Below are 20,026 nucleotides of genomic sequence, written 5' to 3' on the forward strand. Positions count from 1 at the left end.
AGCCGGGGAAGTAAAAAAAGTCCTAGGAGGGAAAAACCCTTGGGAGATATATATATATATCATCATCACGTTGGGCATCACGTTGAAGAACAGCCAGTAGATCAGAGGTGTGCCGACTTTCACATTTACCGGAACTGGGTCTGTTTGTCTCATTGTCCTCGTGATCGAGGATGAGACAGGGAGAGAGAAACAAAATCTTGTTAGCGTAGGGTCCGTTCACATGTAATGCAAGTGTCACACAGTGATGTGGTTTAAGTCAGCTCGGTTCAACAGGCTAACTCTTGCTGGTTAAGTGTATTACCTATAGTTGATGATTTTAGAAAATTTGTGGGCCCAGGGCGAGTCTATGTATGGGGCCCCCCATATGATCTTAAAACAGAAACTCGTTTGACTAAGGCCACTGTACGTTAATACTAACGTACAGTGGCAAACGGTTCTGTATGACATACTATTCTCAAGATCATGGGAAAATGCCAGAATCGCAACCCCGACCATATGTGCAAATTAGGACTCAACCGACTACTAATTCAAAGTTTCAACATATTTCTTAAGAATATTAATGACATTTACCATGCTTTGGAGTGTTGACGAAAAAGAGGTTTTAATTTATTTATTCATTAGGTTGTACAAGCTAGCTATTGTGAGATAAGTACCATTACTAAAACAAATTATGTGAATGCCTTGTTAAAGAGAAAGTTTTTTAATAAAATAAAAAGTTTAGATAAAACTGTGATGACAGTTTGATAAGTGATCGATAATGTTTACACACTGTGCACAATGCTGCGCAAGCGGTCTTTGTTTACAATCACAGTGTCAGTTCGATGTGAAGAAGTGGAGTAAGATGAGGCAAGTTATTCATTTAGGGCCCTATGATTTCCGCGATGCAGATAACATGGCCAGAATCACAGAATCCAAATGTACTTTCTTTCGGCGTCCGTCTTGCACGCACACGTTTGCATATCTTTAAAAGTATATTTACAGGACATTCACAAATTCAGGAAAGCTGAGAAAACTTTTTTTTTTGGGCCATATCGCCCAGCACTAAGGCAAACTGTGGAGGGAGCAGTGTGGCAAAGGCAAATGGTTTGCATGTAAAACAGTAGTTTTGTCTAAAAACAAGAGAAGCGTTTATGTTTCTGTAGTGTGTTCAGCATCTTTAAGGTATTTTGGAAGACATTTGTTCATTTTCCATTAAAGATTTTCATTAATAAAGTGTGTGTTTGTGTGTTACTATCACTCAGAGATATATAGAGAACGCCAACCTTATGACCTGTTACAATGAACTGATTCAACTCCATCATGGAGAAATACGAGCTCAGATCAAACTCAGGTGAGTGTCTGTCTGTCTGCATGTTTGTATTAAGGGTGGGCTATATTTCAGGTGTTGTGATCTGACTGTATACTGTGGGTTTGTCGAGAAACAAACCTTAAATTTAGTTTTGTATAAGCAAAAATCTTATCTGGGTTAATTTAACACGACTAAACGCCTGTGGCTTAATGTTACCTACAGTAAGCATTGCCAGGTTCTGAAACATAGAGGACCCAGAAGCGAAAATATCAACACTGCTTTATTGAAAATCAACTTTAACAGTCGGGCTGCAGTGTTTCCCACAGGATTTTTAGAGACTCTGGCAGTGATGACATCACATTCTAATTAGCATATCTGTGACGTCATCATGTGTTCATCGAGTGTTGGCACCTGAAATATGTTTCACTTCTACTCTTTGATCGTTCACATTATATTGCATTTTAAGACCTCTGAATGCCATTTTTACATATGTGACTAAAGACGACCCAGTAACACCACGTGTTTAATCCAACAGCTGCTAAAATCCTAAACGCGACATCATCAGACAAAATCACCATACATTTACATTGAAGCCTTACTGCTGTTTGCTCTTCTCATCAATGTCTTGTTGTGTTATGAGCCCTTTTTTATTTTACTGAAATGAACTTTATTCATTTAGGAGGCTTTTCTTCACCTCACTGCTCACTCTGTGCACTTTAAAGGGATCGTTCACCCAAAAATAAAAATTGTGTCTTAATTTACTCAGCCTCATGTTTTTTTTCCCGATGAACACAAATGAAGATATTTTGATAAATGATAATAAGCACACAGCTCGTGGAAACCATTGACTTCCATAGTAGTAAAAAACGAATACCATGAAAGTATTGTGATAAATGATGATGAAGATATTTTGATGGTAAGCAGAGTTGACGGTTCTATTGAATTCCACAGGATTTGTTTTTTCTACTATGGAAGTCAGTGGTTACAATCAGCCATGTGCTTACCGTCGTTTATCAAAATATCTTCTTTTGTTTTCATTTGAAAAAAGAAAAGCATGCAGGTCTAAAACAACATGAGGGTGAGTAAATTGGAACACAATTTAAATTTTTGGGTAAACTATCCCTTAAACCTAACACTTTCTACTAAATCCCCTCTCCGTTCAGTTCTTCAGAAAACTGCAGCGAATGGCAGACGGAAATTACCGTAATAAACCATATATTGCTCAAAAGCTTCTTTTAGGAACAATTTGAATTATTTTGATAGCGCAAATGGTTGAGGAGTTACGGTTAAATAAATAGCGGAGCTCTTTAGTGGATAAGCAACACACCAACAGCCTTTGAATGTCCAATCTCTCACTTTTTCTAGTCATATAAGGTTAAATGTATATGTGTGTGTGTGTGTGTGTGCGTGTCTCAGCCGAGCTTAAAACTAACTTTTTGCCACACCTGCAAATGACCAGTGACTTTTACTGGCCATTAATATTTTTTGCCGACCATGAAACTGTGACTGTGTCTGTGAAATCCAGGCTAAAGTCTCATAAGCCTCGTACACACTGCAGATAAATAGTGTTGTCACTTCACCTTTTAATTCTGTCTCTCTTCTAAATGTCCGGCCACATTGAGGGGTTATGAAGAACAGAGAGCAGTTAATTACTTTCTCAGGTTTAAGTTATTGTGTTGGACTTTATGTGGCACTGTGCAGACTGATCGGTCTATGCAGCGCTACATGAAGTTGAACACACAAACCGGTTAGAGACGTCTATTCATTAAACCATAACTGGTTAACTGATGATTGACACCCTGTCATTTACTCGCCAATGATGCTTTAAACTCGCATTTGCTGCTTGGTGAGTTTTAATTTTAGGTCCTGTCTGTTTTTGTGTCTCTCTGTCCTTGTGTTTGTCTGTCTCTTTGTGTGTGTCTGTGTTTTTAACAATTGTAAGCAGTTTTTGTCTCTTATCATAATACTGCGTGTGTGTGTGTCCTCAGAGCCTGTAATGCTGTTTTTACTGCACTGGAACAGAGTCAGGAAGCCATTGAGATCAGCAACGAAGATCAGCTCATACAGGTGCACGCACGCACGCACACACACACACACACACACACACACACACACACACACACACACACACACACACACAGACACAGACACATACACATACACACTTAACATTTGACTGTATTTTAATATGCATAATAATTTTGGATATCACACCAGTAAGCTGTGTTTTTCTGTCAGTATGTCAATCCAGCGTATGAGTGCATCTTGGGATTCCAGCATGGAGAGCTGCTGAAGGAAAACACAGAAGTGCCTAAGAGTGACAAAAACAAAGCCGACCTGCTTGAGAACATCAACGCTTGTATCCGCAAAGGAAAAGTAAGTGAGGGTGAACACCAGCAGCAACAAACAGTCCTCTGTCTTTAATGGCACTTGACCTTATAAAAATGAGCAGTGATGTAACGTGTCGACTACCAATGAAGAGAGTGAAGCTTATGTTGACTTATTTATATCAGGTTTTCTGCATAAACCTGTAGTTCAGTTAGTTTCTAACAACAGTCTTCATCCTCGATCTTTGCTTTAGATGTTTTATGTTAATGTCTGGACCTCTCGCTTGACTTTGGTTTCTCTCAGACTTTTATTTTCATTAGGGTTTTTTGCCACTTTTGCCTTTTGCTTGTTCACTGCCAACATAAGCTTTTATACTTTGTTTATATGGTTTGTAATAGATTTAAACCATTCACTTAATTTTCTCATGTAGTAACGCTAACGTACATTTAATTTGCATCATCTTGTGATGGAACCATGAGCGCAAACTTCTGAAAGGGGATGCAAACTTGTAAGAGAGTTAATTTGTGACACTGGACCACAAAACCAGTCCTAAGGGGGCGTGCACACCAAAGCTTTTACGCCCGCGGGGGCCGGCACATGTTTTCAGTTGTTTTCAATGGAAGCGCTCCGTTTTTTACAACGGCCAGCAGCTGCCGTTTTTTTTTTCGCGTTGAAAGCCGGCGCTCGCTGTTTTCTCAGCGCTGAGCGCAGAGAGTTGAAAGAGATTCAACTTTGGGTGTAAAGCTCTGCTCCTCAATGTCAGTTCTAACATGGGTGTCCAATCACAGTGGAGGAAGGGCGGGACCAATATCACAACAACCAACCGGCTCAAAGCTCAAGTATCACAGCTACCAAAGCGCTCAGCTGAAAAAAACAGCTGGCATTCGTTGTCCTCCAGGCGTTTTCAGCTGCGTTTAAAAGTTTTGGTGTGCACGCCCCTTAAGTGTCATAAAGTGTTTTTTAAATTGAGCTTTATACATCATCTGAAAGCATTGATGTTTGGTTTGTTAGGATAGGACAATATTTGGTTGATACAACGATTTGAAAATCTGGGTGAAAAAAAATCTTGAAAATTGCCTAAAAGTTGTCCAAATAAAGTCCTTGGTTGGCACTGCACCCACTTACAAAAATATTTTGACATATTTATGGTAGGAAATTTACCAAATATATATATATATTTTAAAGGTTTTTTTTTGCAATTTTGCCTTTATTTGATAGACAGTAATTAAGAGACGGGAGGAAAGTACAGGGTGGAGAGGGGGTTATGGGACCACGAGCCGGGATTTGAAATCAGGTTGCCGGAAGTGCGTCTGCACCATATGTTGGAGCCCTGTCCACTAAACCATTGAATCCGACATTTACAAAATCTCTTTATGGAGCATGATCTTTACTTGATATCCTAATGATTTTTGGCATAAAAGAAGAAGAATTTTAACCCATGCATTGTTGTATGGGTTAAAATTACTACTACTGGTTTTGTGGTCCAGGGTCACATATAGGCAAACATCTCAATGCCTTGAAGTGCAGAGTACTGTTATTGATCATTTTTCATGTTAATTATCATTTATATCATTTCTGTTTTCTTTATCTGTCAATATCTACGTCTGGTTTAATACGGTACCTGTTATCTAGATAAAGTGTGTATATAGCATTTACTAGATTGTCCATTTAAAATGCATCAAGGTGGGTCTGAGCTTTCGAATGTTATTCCTGATGCCCATTATTAAATCGGTTTAAATTGGATCAGTTAAGTGATCTTTTTATTTAAAAACCGACTGCGATCTTACAGAGGATTATTGTTACAGCTGGTATTGCAGAAATAAAGGGCCGTTCACATTATAACTATAATGATAAAAATATTGTTTAAAAATTGTTTTATAGTAAAGAGAATAGCGGAGCTTGCACCACAATTATAATGATAACGATACAATGAACAATATCGTTGGGATCACTTTCTGAGCGTTTTTTTTTTTTTACATCTGATGACGATAAACCATTGACAGCCAATCAAATCTATTTGTACTTTAAGTGCATGCACATTTGAGTGACAGATGTAGGGCTGTTTTCGACTAAGGATTTTCATAGTCGTTTCTGATTCGTTAGATTTTGCCATAGTCGACTGATAGTCGAACCTTTTATTACCCATTATTTAAATCCAGAACAACGAGGTGCACCGGTGTAGAAGCAGGGTTGGCTACATGTCTGTCTGTCTTATGAGAAAAAGATTAACAAGCTATACTACAGCTAAATGGCCTATATATTTTTTTTAAACAAAAATAAATGAAAGAACAATTTCTTAACAAGAAGGCTTTTTAAGTGCAAATTTACAGAGCATCGGTAAATACAGAATAAAGCAGTGTCTTAAAGAAATTAAAATTAAGACAGTAGGCTATTTATGCACCTGTACAGAAGGCAATGAATATTTATGGCATTTTCAGTAGTATATTAGTAGATAAATTAATGTGTATAAAGTATGAAAATGAATAAATCATTATTTTGGCTAAATTAAGCTGGATAGATCATTTTTAGTCAGAACGATTTGTCATCATTTCAGAACAAGTTAAAATGAACATACATTACAAAACAACTTACATTTTATCCGATTGTTACTTGGTCAAAAATATGTAGAAATATAGTAAAAAATTACAGAACAAAAAAATGTTTAGATCACGCGGACTGAACAAAAAGCCGTTAATTAAGCGGACTCTCTGCAACATAGTGGACGTGCTGAAACAGTCTAGTCGCAGGTGATTTTCAATGTTTATAATGTTTCACGCAGACACTGTTGATAAAAACGTTCATATCTAAATATCCAGGTAAGAGTCAAGTGTTCAGTCAGTTAATAATAAAGACACCACAGCTAGTATTCTGTCATCTTAGTTTCACTTCTGCATACTAGGCTATTACATTCTGAATAGAAATGTACGAAAAAACAAGTTACTCTCTTAACTCTTGACAATCTATTTTGCCTTTATATGATGTGAAAAACAAAAAGTTATGTATGAATTTAACGTGAAAAGCGCAGTTACTTGTCATCCATGTGGTTAAGCTTCTCAGTGCTGCTGCTCATTGGTTACATAACACTTCCCTACTATTCGACTATGAGGTTCCTAGTTGAATCAGACCTCTCCGAATCGAATCGTCAAATCCTCGACTATAAGAAGTCAGCCCTAGACAGATGACACTGTGGAGAAGCTCATTGCTGAGATCTATAACATAAAATGACCTCGGGTATCCAGCGCTGATGCAGTTGCTGTGAAATTCACTCTGTAATGCTTTTTCTCTACCACATTGACTACGCCAAAAGGTTAGATAAGATATTAGACACACAAACTACTAGATTCACTGTTAAAGTTAAAGGATGTTAAGGACATCTGCCCTGCTACAGCGTATGTATACATACAGTGACATGTAAACGATTGCAAATGTTTTTATTACAAGAAATATGCAATATTAATTAATGCCATTTAAAGGCAAGTGATTTGCGCGAGTAAATTAACATAACGTTTTTGTCTGGTTATGTGGACACACTTATATAGTTATGTTCTCTGTATAATATGGTTATGATGTGAACGGCCCTTTAATCTTATGAATAAATAGATTGTCAATAATACCATGTCTCCTCTATTGTCTTTACTTTAAAGCAGCTTTGCAACAATGAAAAATGATGAAGGCGCTATAGAAATAAATAAAGTTAAATTGAATGGTCTGTTGAACCCACAATCGAGTAAATAAATCATCTGGGAATTTAAGATCCAAACGGTGTGAAAGTAAGAGAGATGCTGGTTTAAAGAGCGAACAGCCCGCTGTCTCACCTCACGTAACACAAAGGTCATAGACACACACGTATACGCAGCCGGAGGGGCGTTTGAAGCGGCGCCCGCTGCGCTTTCATCACACAGGGGTCCGACTTTTATTCTGTCTCAGACCTTCTTCTGTATGCTGTTAGATTCTCTGTCCTGTGTGTTTCAGGAGTGGCAGGGGGTTTATTATGCCAAAAAGAAGAACGGTGATAGTCTACAGCAAAACGTGAGGATCACACCCGTGGTCGGACAGGGAGGGTGAGTGCTTTTCTCATTCTCATTTTTACATACTTCCACAGTCAAGTTGTTTTTGCTGTCAAGTGTCGTGTTATTACCAAAGGTGAAACATAATCTGACCCTAGTTGCTGATAAACCTAAACCTGATACTAAAACATTGTCTCTGGTCTGTCTGTCTCATCTCTAGTAAAGTCAGACACTGTGTGTCTGTTAACAGGCCTTTAAATGACAACAACAGGGTAAGAAGACACACAGAGTTCAACACATATATGTGATTGTGTCGGTGATGTGATGTTGTTAATGAAGTGTGTGTGTTTGTGTGTTCTGATCCAGGGAGAAAAGTCTTGTGAGAGAGTTCAAGCCGAATCGCAGACAGGTATCACATCACAATATTTACATGTTATTTGGTATTTTAGATGGATCTTCTGGGTATATTAGGATGCATTAGCACAACTGAACTACAGTAAACACATATTACAATAAAGTAATATAGAAATATATCATTATGTAAACATGCCATTTTATTGGTTATTTGTGTCTGGTTGTGTTTTTGAAATGGTCAGCACACAACGCAGGGCTTCAGACTAACATTTGAGAGAGGTGGCACTGACCCAACCAAGTTGTACAGCTGGTGGCGCTGGCCCCCATTTGTTGGCACTAGTCACTGTGTGGTGTAAAAACAAAAAAAGAAACACTAAAACTAAGTCCAAACATTCTCAAGAGGGAACAAGGCTAAACCTGGAGGGGGTTAAGCCTCCTAGTGCCTCTGAGGAACCTGACAACCAGGTTGTGCTTCCCTACCGATTCCCATCCAGTAACACTTGGTGTGCATCGGTCTCCCAAGGTCGTACCCCTAGTGTTACATCATTGAACCCCTAGTGTCACATCATTGAACCCCTAGTGTCACATCATTGAACCCCTAGTGTCACATCAAGTCGAGTGAGTGACAGAAGGGGAACTACAAGCTTTAAAGAAATCATTTTGACTGAAGGGGACAGTCTGAGGTGGATCCTCAGATTATCGACTGACGCTGTAAGACTTGTGTGTGTGTGTGTGTTCATCTGCTGTTATTGTTATGTGTATCAGACATTCAGCAGTCTATCAAACACAAAGATCGCAGGAAAGGTTCTCTGGACGTCCGCTCAACAACCTCTCGAGGAAGTGACGGTAAGAGAAATCTCTGCCCTGCAATCCTCAACCTACAATTGATCCTAACGTTTGACATCTGATCGTCATCTCTCGCTGCAGTATTACTGAACTCCTCTTGTGTTAAACAGGAAGTTCTCAAAGAAGATACTCGTCTATGGCCAGAATTCACTCCATGACTATTGAAGCACCCATTACTAAGGTAAATAGTGTGTGTGTGTGTGTAGTTTTAATTGAGAAGACAGATGACTTGTTATATGTAGTTAGGTTGTAACATGCATACATACAGTCCTTATTACAGACTTTTTCAAAACTAGTACTACTGATTGACTCGGCTCTGCACACGTGAGTGAAGCATTTAGCGTTTCCTCGTCCAGAGAGCGTTTGACGCACGAGCCCGTTGTGCTTTTATTTATTTCTGTGTTTCTACATTTATTTATTTATTCATTTATATACACTTAAGTACTTTTTTGTCATCTATAGTAATGCTGATGTACCAAAATAACAATCATCCATATTAAGAGAGAGAGAGAGCTGATAAATGAATACAGGCTTTGATGATCAAAGTTATGTGTATGATGTAAACTCGTATCAACACGTATCAGATGCTTTATTGATATATTGACATTACATTGTATTCATCATTTCTACATTTCTATCGCAGTGGCTGTCTATGTGAAGACTCACCGTCTTTTTCTTACCATAAATTATAAATCTCATATAGAAAGCATCATAAATGTAAATGTAGTGATTTCAGAAGCATTGGCTTTACACGATGTTAGCAATTAAAAAATAATTAGTAATGTAATTAATAAACCTTCTGCTTTCTTCAGGCTTCAGTTGTAATCTAGATAACTGTTCATTATTAAATGTTATACCACAATATAAATATGACAGTCATCTAGTATTCAATGATTCAGTGAGGTCTTATGATCATTGTAGATTCATGATTTTTAAAGATTGTGTGTGTGTGTGTAGGTGATAAACATCATCAATGCAGCTCAGGAGAGCAGTCCGATGCCCGTGGCCGAAGCCCTGGACCGCGTGCTGGAGATCTTGCGCACGACAGAGTTATACTCACCTCAGCTTGGTACTAAGGAAGAAGACCCTCATACCAGTGATCTGGTGGGGGGTCTTATGACCGTAAGTTACCCGTCTTCTTTACGGTTCCAGTCAAATCATTCTGTGCATTCATTTGTTAAATGTAAAACTTCAGTCACTCAATCGTGGATGAATGTGTGAACTATGAAGAGGAGTTACAGAGAATGCAGGGCAGAAGTAATGCTATATGAATGTGTGTTTCACGTAAACGTGTGTCTGCAGGACGGACTACGCAGATCATCGGGAAACGAGTACATCTTTGCCACCAAACGTAAGTTCAAATCACTCTCTCAGTCTGTCACCTTTGATGCCTCGTTCCCTTTTTGTGCTGTTCACACACTTATGCACACATCATGTGTTTCAGCGCTGCATCACATCCCGGGTCACCTGACCACTCCACTGTCACTCAGTGATATCCCAGCATGCATAGCTCAGACCATGGAGAATGAAGAATCATGGGACTTTGATATCTTTACCTTGGAATCAGCCACCATGAAACGGTAAACATACACACACATAAAGAAATAAATGTCTGTTAATATAGTACACAGCAAACATAGTCAAAGGAATAATGGTTCACTTTAACACACACAAAGTTTGAACTGTTTGCCCTAAAGAGATACTTTTGGGTTTTATAAAGAGTTAAGAACGATTCTTAAAAGGTTTAAATTCCCTGTAAAGTCTGATATTAAATGTTTTCTCAGTTTGTGAAGCTTGTGTTATTTACCATCCAGACCGTTTTGAATGAATGATTAAAAAAAACACCAAGTAAGGAAAATAAGTTTTCCAAATCTTGGAGGAACAGGCAGGATTCTCTGCTCTCAAACACTGAAACACCGAAATCTCTCTCAACTTTTACATGCCGCTACAACCTGGGGTGCGTTTCCCTAAAGCATCTTACTTACCATAGTTGCTTTCGGTAAACGCACCCCTGAATGGATGCTGATGATTGTGTTAGGGGCGGGGCCATGCCCAGTGGCTCTGGCGAGTCATCAAGTCACCCGTTTTGCTCCACCCAAATAATCCTGAACACAGAAATGCGGGAAAAACTCTTTAACGGTGTAACTCCACAATTCGGTACTTAACAGTTCACAGTCTTTGCAATACATTTATAATGTGCTTAGAAACAATTCTCTAAAATCACTTTAGACAGATTCATTTGAATAAACTTAATGGGTTTGTGCAATATCACATTCTCCTTACGTTTTATTTTTTATAGTCCTTTAACATATCTAGGATTAAAGATCTTCTCACGCTTCGGCGTTTGTGAGTTCCTCAACTGTCCTGAGGCGACTCTTCGCTCCTGGCTGCAGGTCATCGAGACTAACTATCACTCCAGTAACTCCTACCACAACTCCACGCACGCTGCAGACGTCCTGCACGCCACCGCATACTTCCTGTGCAAGGAGCGTGTAAAGGTAAGAATAGACACACGCCGCTGGTCGACAAACCGGATCATTACGCTGGATGGACGCCAATGCATCAACTGCATGTTTTTACTTGTCACTATTTAAATGTGCGACATTAGCGGTCTGACGTGAAGCTTTATCCTGTTTGCTTTTTTGTATAAATGCTCAAACTCTGTCGGTCTCATGATGACACTTTGCATATGTTTGTGAGTTCCTCTGAGATTGTTTGAATCATTTCTGTAGGATTTTTATATTCACACAGTTCCAGATTCACATTGCAGATTGTTTTTGTATTTTATTCCTAAAAGTTTTCCATACAGAACACGCACCAATGATGTCATGTAAACGGAATAGACAATTTAAAAAAAAAAACAGAAATGTGACCCTAACCTGAAGTTATTTTAGGTCATTTATGTCTTTTTCACATAAAATCATTCAATATTAAGTCAAGAACAGATATCTTTAATACTGACTAAGGCCATGTCAAAGATATGATGAATTTCGTTCTCAGAAAATCATGTTTTTGAGAAATTCCAAGCTTATATATCATCACAATTGAACCATAATTTGTCAGTCTATGAGTCGTATAACACGTGAAAGCTGAGATTCTCCTGTTTTCAGTGATGTATGACACATTTATATGAAAAATCTTGTAAAACAGTTCTTTAATATAATGTCCATGTCCAAAAAGCAGAGAAACGTTGAAATCATTCTACAGGGTTTTGCTTCAGGTGTAGCGCGTCATACTCAGACTTGGAAATAATAGCACATCAGCATCCAATGGCTGAATGTTTTTCACACATAACAGCTTTAAAATGTATAAACTAGTGTTGTTATCTTTCAGCTTAAAACAGATCAGTTGTTCCTGGAATTGTGGAGATGACATAGAAAAATATCTGCACCGAAATAAAAACCGGACTAAAGTCACAATATTTATGCCTTACCACAGTGTTCCTCAACCTTTTTTCTGCCACGTCACAGTTTTGATAAGTAAAAAAATCATACGTCACACCACTGTCACAACAGGCATTAACAGAACTGCACAAACCTGTATTGCAATGCTTAAATGACTTGTTAAACTGGAATATTAAACTGTATTAAATGTAGTACTCGCACCAAAACCCAAAACCCGATCTTGTTCCAATGAACACAAAGACGATATCCCGACTGGAATCGACGACAGCGACACGCAGCCGCGAGCAAGCTTCAAACGCTTTTTCAAACACTGTGGCAGTGTCCACGGCACACCAAACAAGCGGTCACAGCACGCTAGTGTGTCACGGCTCAGTGATTAGGAAACACTGCCTTCTAAGAGTTACCTGAAAACCAATAATATAAGAATCATCGTGTGTTTCTGTGCTAATGTTAACACAGAGAGAAGATCAAAGTCAATGTTTTAAGCAAGCCAAATTCAGGTATTGCCCAGAATAATAAAGCGTAGTCTCAATAAAATCATTCATCTTATAAATATAAATGTTGAAGTATTGTATATGAAAGACTTAATCTTTAATCCGTCATTAACAGCAATAATCACAAATAACATATTTTTGTCATTTTTACGTTCATGACTTCTTTGATTGCTTTAAATCTCAAAATAAGCATACGTGACTTTAACCAGGTTTCACAGACGGGGTCACACATTACAGAAAAACATTTGGAGTTTATACAACCGCCTGGTGGTCTGACGTACACTTCTTTGTGTTATATCACATCAACATGTAATAAGAAATGATATGGTAGAGTTAGTGATGGATATAGTTATTATGGTCTACCTATTGTTAATTTGCATATGATCAGACATGGAGACGCAGAGAACGACATCGCTGGATTAATGTGGTGAACAATAGTTAGAATCAAATGATTATCTGTCTCATAAACAGCAAAAATAATCGCTACCATTGCTTTATCTTAACTGCGGATGTTAAATATTGAACTTTGTAGAATCTGCTATTGCTGTGATCGGTTAAACGTGCGATGGCCAATGTGTGAAAATGTGAAAAAGCACTATCGACACATCCTCACTGTGATCTTAGCCAATCAAATCATAATAAGAAGATCATGATATCATAATAAGAATAAAGAAGAATGAGTCACATGTTTGTAATTCTCTCATCTTCAGCAAAGCTTGGATCCCATAGATGAGGTGGCGTCTCTCATCGCTGCTACTGTGCACGATGTCGATCATCCAGGAAGGACAAACTCCTTCCTGTGTAATGCAGGAAGTGAACTGGCTATACTGTACAATGACACGGCCGTCCTGGAGTCTCACCATGCAGCCCTCGCCTTCCAGATCACCACCAGAGATGAGAAGTGTAATATCTTCAAGAATATGGAGAGGTACTGTAGACACACATGCACACACACACACACACACACACACACACACACACACACACAGACGCACGCACGCACGCACACACACACACACACACACACACACACACACACACACACACACACACACGCATGCACGTCATTTCATAGACTTCCACTGATTTTATATAACCCTAATGGTATTTTCTATCCTATAATCCTTACAGAAACAATGACAATGTCATTTGAGGGCCAAGGGTACTTTATGGCAGTGATTTTATATCTTGTCCTAGGGGACCCACTGCTCTGCACATTTTGCATGTCTCGCTTGATTCAGATCATCAGCTCATTAAGGGAGAGATCCATGAACAGAACTGGGTGGGTCAGTAAAGGGAGACATACAAAATATGCAGAGCTGTGGGTCTCCTAGGACAAGATAGAAAACCACTGCTTTATGGGGTCCATATCCCATGAAAGAAAACTATGTGTAATCACACCATGTGACTATGTGACATCACCCTAATGCGAGATTGTTTAGTCAAATAAGACGAGCGTCAGAAAATTACTGAGGTCTGGACCTCAATGGTGGGTACAGCCATGATCACATCGCTAACTTTTTATGTCGATGCCCTGAGCGAATCGATGAATCTTCCCATCCCTAATACGCCGATACAGATTTGTCCCCAAACAATAGTTGAGTTCAAACACACTAACACTGTTCCTCTTTAACAGAAATGAATACCGGACCCTTCGTCAGGCCGTCATTGACATGGTTCTCGCCACTGAGATGACTAAACACTTTGAACATGTAAACAAATTTGTCAACAGCATCAATAAACCACTGGCTGCACTCGAGGAGAATGGGGTGAGTTTCTGTCAATTCATTTAAAAGTACATCATCCCATAACTGCTGTTGAATGAAGCTCAGGAAAACACAAACGCACACAAAATCTCTTTTAGTTCAGGTTTATTTTTATATGCATTGTTGCAAAGCTGCTTTACAGAAAATACATTTTAGGATAAAACAGGATATAGATAAAATAAAATCACATTTGAAAAAAAAATGACATAATATACAGGATTGGAGAAATATAGCAGCTTGTGAATGATAGTGGTGTAAGAAAGTACTGATACAGTATCATGATAGTTTGTTTGGTAATGCTGTATGGCAATATTGATATAGATTTTTATAAAAATCATACAAGATTCACGGCAGTTGTTTTGTTTGGAGTTTACATCCTGACCACTAGATGGCATTCTTCTTATCTCTGAACTTACAGTGACAGGAACTACTAACAAAGTGGGCCGGCACAAGTTATTTTTGCATATGGTGCATATGTTCTCAATAACAGCTTTCTGAAAATTATATCAGATTTCCCAAACCAGGACATTTCTGAATGTGTATTTTATTGCAAGATTTTTGTCGATGCACAATTCTAGTCAATGATGAGATGTTACATCGGTCCCTTTATAAAAGAAAGAAAGAACGTTTCTCAGGTCAGAAACCCTAAAGGAGTCAACTCTGTTACTCTCTCTCTCTCTTTCTCAGGGTAATGGTGATGATGAGTCTGTAAAGGGCATCCTAATGGTTCCAGAAAATCGTATTCTGGTGAAAAGGATGTTAATCAAATGTGCTGACATCTCAAACCCCTGCAGACCGCTGGAGCTGTGCATCGAATGGGCCGGACGAATATCAGAGGAGTACTTTGCACAGGTGCTGCGTGTGTCTTTATTAGGGCTGCAATAGTTTTTATCATGATAGTGTATCGATAGTTTAACCTCTAGTATGGATAGATCAAGGGTTACTGAATGGGCAGTCAGCAAGAGAAAAGAAGAGTAGAGACGAGTAGTACCTAGCAAAGGCATAAAACTTCATCATTACCATTAAGTTATCAGGTCTGTAAATAAACACTTACATTAAGATCCCATGTCTGGTTCTGTATATATATATATATATATATATATATATATATATATATATATATATATATATATATATATATATATATATATATATATATATATATATATATATATATATATATATATATAGTTTAACATTAAATAACATATTTGTCCCAAATCTTTAATGATTAACATTGGCTGCTAACGCATTTTTTGCTTCTTTAAGTAAACAATGTCCAACTAAGCTTGCACTCTTTAACTTACAAGACCATCAACCCACTCCACTAGCAGCGATGTAGAAATTATGGGCGCGTTACTTGGGAATTGTGGGAAATGTAGTTGTACGAAATGACTCAATGCAGCCGGGATGTGAGTTTTAAAGCAACACTAAAGAACTCTGGCTCTTTGCTCCCCCTACAGGTTAGAAGCGTAATTGTTCATTACCACTGTCGTAAATACTGCAGCATAGCTGGCTCTGATTGGATTGTAGGTCTGCCGTAAGTTTTTGTAGTTTTCACTCGAACTACAGGACCACTACCCGACGGTTGGAAACTTCTTTAGTGCGGTTTTGGCCGATAGAGGGCTGCAAAGCGAATGTGAAAGCGCCATTCACCCTGTTTTGTGTGGATGAACCACTGAAACTTTTTGGGAAATGTTATTTTAAGGTAAAAAAACCTCTTTGGTGTTGCTTTAATTGCACTATAGACTCAATATCACACACAAACACGAACAAGCACAAGGAAATCACTTCACATATTATTAAGAAGCTGTTATGAACACGCAAAACTGTACTGAGAAAATGTATTCATTGCACAGACATATGTCGCACTGTACTGCCCGAGTCGGTCCGAATTCATAGTATTTAAAAAAACAGTTGGGGAAAAGTACCCGGATGACCTACTTCTTCCGGCAAGATCCCGAAGTGTTCATTCGATGGACAGTTTGCTATCCTTTGATCCTCCAGATAGAAGAAGTTGGAGGGGCGTTGTTTTATTTAAAAATATCCAATGTTCAAATACACAGCTGTCCCTTGTGGATATATTGTGCTAGTTCAACATCATTCCGGTTAACACTAACCTGTTCTATAGGCCCTTGACAATACACAGCACTTGTCTTTATGTAGCTATACTTTACAAAACTTGTGTAATTATGTTGTGTGTGTGTTTCAGACGGATGAGGAGAAGCAGCAGGGCTTGCCGGTCGTAATGCCCGTATTTGATAGAAACACCTGCAGCGTTCCGAAATCCCAGATCTCCTTTATCGATTACTTCATCACAGACATGTTTGATGCCTGGGATGGTAAATCATCATCATCATGAGTTTTTTTTATTGTATTTTTCTTTACAAATGTGAAAAATGATGTGGTTGTGACATTTTGTGTCTGTAGCGTTTGCCGATCTGCCGAATCTAATGCAACACCTGGACAACAACTTCAAATACTGGAAGAGTCTCGACGAGCAGAAACTGCGAAGTCTGCGTCCGCCTCCCGAGTGACACGTGCCCACGGTGCGGCTTATCCTCGCCCCGATGACGGACGGAAAGCCGCGTCACTCTCGTGAAGAGGAACGCCAGCCATCAGCTCCGTTTGTTTGCTTTCGTTACGCACGTCCACGGAACGCTATTTATTTCATTTCTTGTTTTCTATCATAAATGATGAGAATCATGTTAGCTAATAAATGCACCTAAAATGAGAGTATAAACACCAAAGTGATTAACAGAAATGAAACTCATATTGTTATCTGTATTTAACATTTGCAGATTTAGAGACATTAACACACAAATGTTTTTATTTTCATATTGACTCGAGTCGTTTAAATCTTCCTGTTGTATATAGACGTGACCGATCCCAGACGTGTGCATGTGATGCAGCGCTCGGCGTTTCAGAATCGCGGTGAAGACGCTGCGCTCTGCTACCTACAATTACACTGTTCACCGCGTGGCATAAATCTGTGAAAATATCCGGACTTGATGGATTTTCTATGTGGATGATCTACTGACGAGACTCCTGCCTTATTTTATACGGTATATTTATACAGCTCGGCACGCTGGTGACCTGCGACAAACATCTGCAGTTTTTAACACGCTCATGTTGTATGAAGTAAATCTCAATATTTTTATAGATAATAAATTTTACACTTGAACGATGTAAAGCAGAAGCAGATGCGTCTGAGATTCTTCATGTGGTTTTTGAGCGTGTATCTCTGAGGTTGATTTGGTCTGTGATGCTACGAAGCCACACAAACGCTGCAGAGAGTTTCATTATCACCCGTCGGAAAACCCAGCAGAATCTGAGCTCGTTCTCACCCGAGCGGCTTCTGCTCACCATCATAAAGCTCAAAGCAGCGAGTGTTTGCTTTATTACTCACAATCTACAAAGAGTTTACACATTTTGAAATGATGTGAATGAAGAGCCAATGGCTAGATGAGATTTGTTCACTGCTGCAACCTAAAAAAATCTAGTCACTTTTAGATCATAGCAGTTTTTGACATTATTTTCATGACACAGTACAGTAGTGTTTGCTGTTATTATTGCTGTGCTGCTGTAATAAGGTTTTGGGGGAAATGAGCTTGCAGAACAAATTCTCAAATAGGCTTTGTTTTTATGCAATGTTTGTTTGTTTGTTTGTTTGTTTGTTTGAGTTAGGGTTACGGCTGGAATATAAACAAGACAGGAGACTGACTCAATCGATCAATCAATCAGTAATATTACAATAATGTGTCTCTTAACCTTTTGTTACAATGTAGCACAATGTAAATTCTAGTAGACTGTCTGTGGTGGAGGACATTGCTTTTATTTATTTCTGATTGATTTACCAACAAGCTGTTTCTGTCAGAAGTCCAATGGCAAAACTCTTTGATGTTTCTCATCATTGTGCTTGAAAGAGCTTTTACTCATTATAATCAAATCACTGTCCTGCTAACACTCGCATAATCAAACTTCTTCAGTGAGTTCCTCACAGATTCTTTAAAGCACGTGTACATCATGTTTTTAAGTACTACAGAGGAAACTCTTCCTAACAGTACATTCACAAGGGGTGTATATTTTTATAAAAAATACCTTAACACATCACACATTGTATTTAGATAACATTGTATTTGATCAAATATCTAAATAACCTGTAAATATAAATACGTTTTAATACCAGCATAAGCTAGTAGCTGGTTTAAACTGGTCCTCTCACCCTGGCAAAGCTGGTCAAGCTGGTGGGCCAGCTGGTCTTCCAGCCTGACCAGCTAAGCACAGCTAGACCAGCTTGCTACACCAGCAATACCAGTTAAAACCAAGCTGGAAGCTTATGCTGGTCTTAGCTGGATTTTTCAGTAGGGAAACGAAAGAAAGAGAGAAAAATACGCTTAACATTAGTCTCGAGTTAAAAAGCAAATGGCCGTTATTTTCTAAATTACGTGAATTTGCGCTTTTTGCAGAGCACAAGAGAAGGCTTGTGCAGAGAAGCACGCACATATCAGACGTGCACACTAAAGGAATAATGGGTTTAGTTATGCTTTTACTTAATTTCCTCAAAAAAACCCAACAAATAACCATTAGAGAACGTTCTGTACGAGTTATTTTTAGGTTCACAAAAATAACCAAAAACTAACATTAGGGGAACGTTTTGTGTTTGCAACTAGTGTGAGCCTGTCAATTACGGCTGCTTTCAGCCCCGACAAAACATTGCATAACTTTTTTTATGAAGCAAGAGTTGCAACTACGGTAGCTGAGAAGGCCATTCTGTGTGTTCTTTCTTAAATGTTTCCAGTGTTTAATGTTGTAAAATACGCTTGATGTTACAGTCACTGCCCTTGCCCTCCAGAATGAAAGAGAACATTCCAACTTGGACCCATTGTGTGAGCTGTCTATTTAGTACCGCGGGATGTATTTACATGCTGCTGCTGCTGCTGCTGATTGGACTGCAGTTACAGACACACCCATCAAACAAAAGAAAACGTATATTAAACACCAGTGGATAAACGGTGCATGGTGTTTCCAGGAATCATGACGTTCTACCCAGAAACCAAAGCAAAACATTGCGCACTGGTTTGAACTTGAATGTGCCCTAGGTTGATTCAAGACCGGAGCAATTGGCTGTTGGCCATGCTTCAGACAAGCCTTCTGTCAAGCGTTAACGCTTTTTGTAAATGTATCGTAATGCCTTTTAGATGGATGTGTCTCTTCAAATCTAAACTTCTGTTTGTGAGAGTTTGAGGTTCATCATCTTCTGTCCACTGTATTATAGCGAAGGCTTTACTGCTGCTGTAACGCATTTTTACTTTCTGTTCTGTGAACACCTCAACAGAGTTTAATAAGCAGCTAACTGTAACTTCGATTGGTTCAGGTTCATCTGGTCAGTGATTTCTTTCTGATTCCTCATGTCTCTAACTAACGCAACATTCTCCCCGGATAACACAATCGTCAGCATCCATTCAGGTTGTAGCGGTATTTGAGACAGCAGTTCCCTGTCGAGAACGTTCTCTCGACATTGCGTCCGTCAGTGGCT

The 20,026-nt window shown here is 38.8% G+C and overlaps 1 protein-coding gene across 2 annotated transcripts in view; it reads left to right on the plus strand.

Moving 5' to 3' along the window:
- Nucleotides 1-17,686, plus strand: part of pde8a (phosphodiesterase 8A) — a 48,477-nt gene extending 30,791 nt beyond the window's left edge. For both annotated transcript variants that reach the window (XM_055174304.2, XM_055174305.2), the window contains exons 6-22: nucleotides 1,242-1,330; nucleotides 3,277-3,355; nucleotides 3,527-3,664; nucleotides 7,589-7,677; nucleotides 7,844-7,895; nucleotides 7,990-8,032; nucleotides 8,743-8,823; nucleotides 8,934-9,004; nucleotides 9,781-9,945; nucleotides 10,126-10,174; nucleotides 10,268-10,403; nucleotides 11,123-11,321; nucleotides 13,432-13,649; nucleotides 14,358-14,490; nucleotides 15,175-15,339; nucleotides 16,700-16,829; nucleotides 16,918-17,686. In XM_055174304.2, coding sequence (XP_055030279.1) covers nucleotides 1,242-1,330; nucleotides 3,277-3,355; nucleotides 3,527-3,664; nucleotides 7,589-7,677; nucleotides 7,844-7,895; nucleotides 7,990-8,032; nucleotides 8,743-8,823; nucleotides 8,934-9,004; nucleotides 9,781-9,945; nucleotides 10,126-10,174; nucleotides 10,268-10,403; nucleotides 11,123-11,321; nucleotides 13,432-13,649; nucleotides 14,358-14,490; nucleotides 15,175-15,339; nucleotides 16,700-16,829; nucleotides 16,918-17,024 — 1,944 coding nt within the window. In that variant the 3' untranslated portion in view covers nucleotides 17,025-17,686. The remainder of the gene's footprint in view (nucleotides 1-1,241; nucleotides 1,331-3,276; nucleotides 3,356-3,526; nucleotides 3,665-7,588; nucleotides 7,678-7,843; nucleotides 7,896-7,989; nucleotides 8,033-8,742; nucleotides 8,824-8,933; nucleotides 9,005-9,780; nucleotides 9,946-10,125; nucleotides 10,175-10,267; nucleotides 10,404-11,122; nucleotides 11,322-13,431; nucleotides 13,650-14,357; nucleotides 14,491-15,174; nucleotides 15,340-16,699; nucleotides 16,830-16,917) is intronic.
- The last annotated feature ends 2,340 nt before the right edge of the window (nucleotides 17,687-20,026 follow it).

Source organism: Misgurnus anguillicaudatus, chromosome 15, assembly GCF_027580225.2.
Source record: "Misgurnus anguillicaudatus chromosome 15, ASM2758022v2, whole genome shotgun sequence".
NCBI classification, from domain to species: Eukaryota; Metazoa; Chordata; class Actinopteri; order Cypriniformes; family Cobitidae; genus Misgurnus; species Misgurnus anguillicaudatus.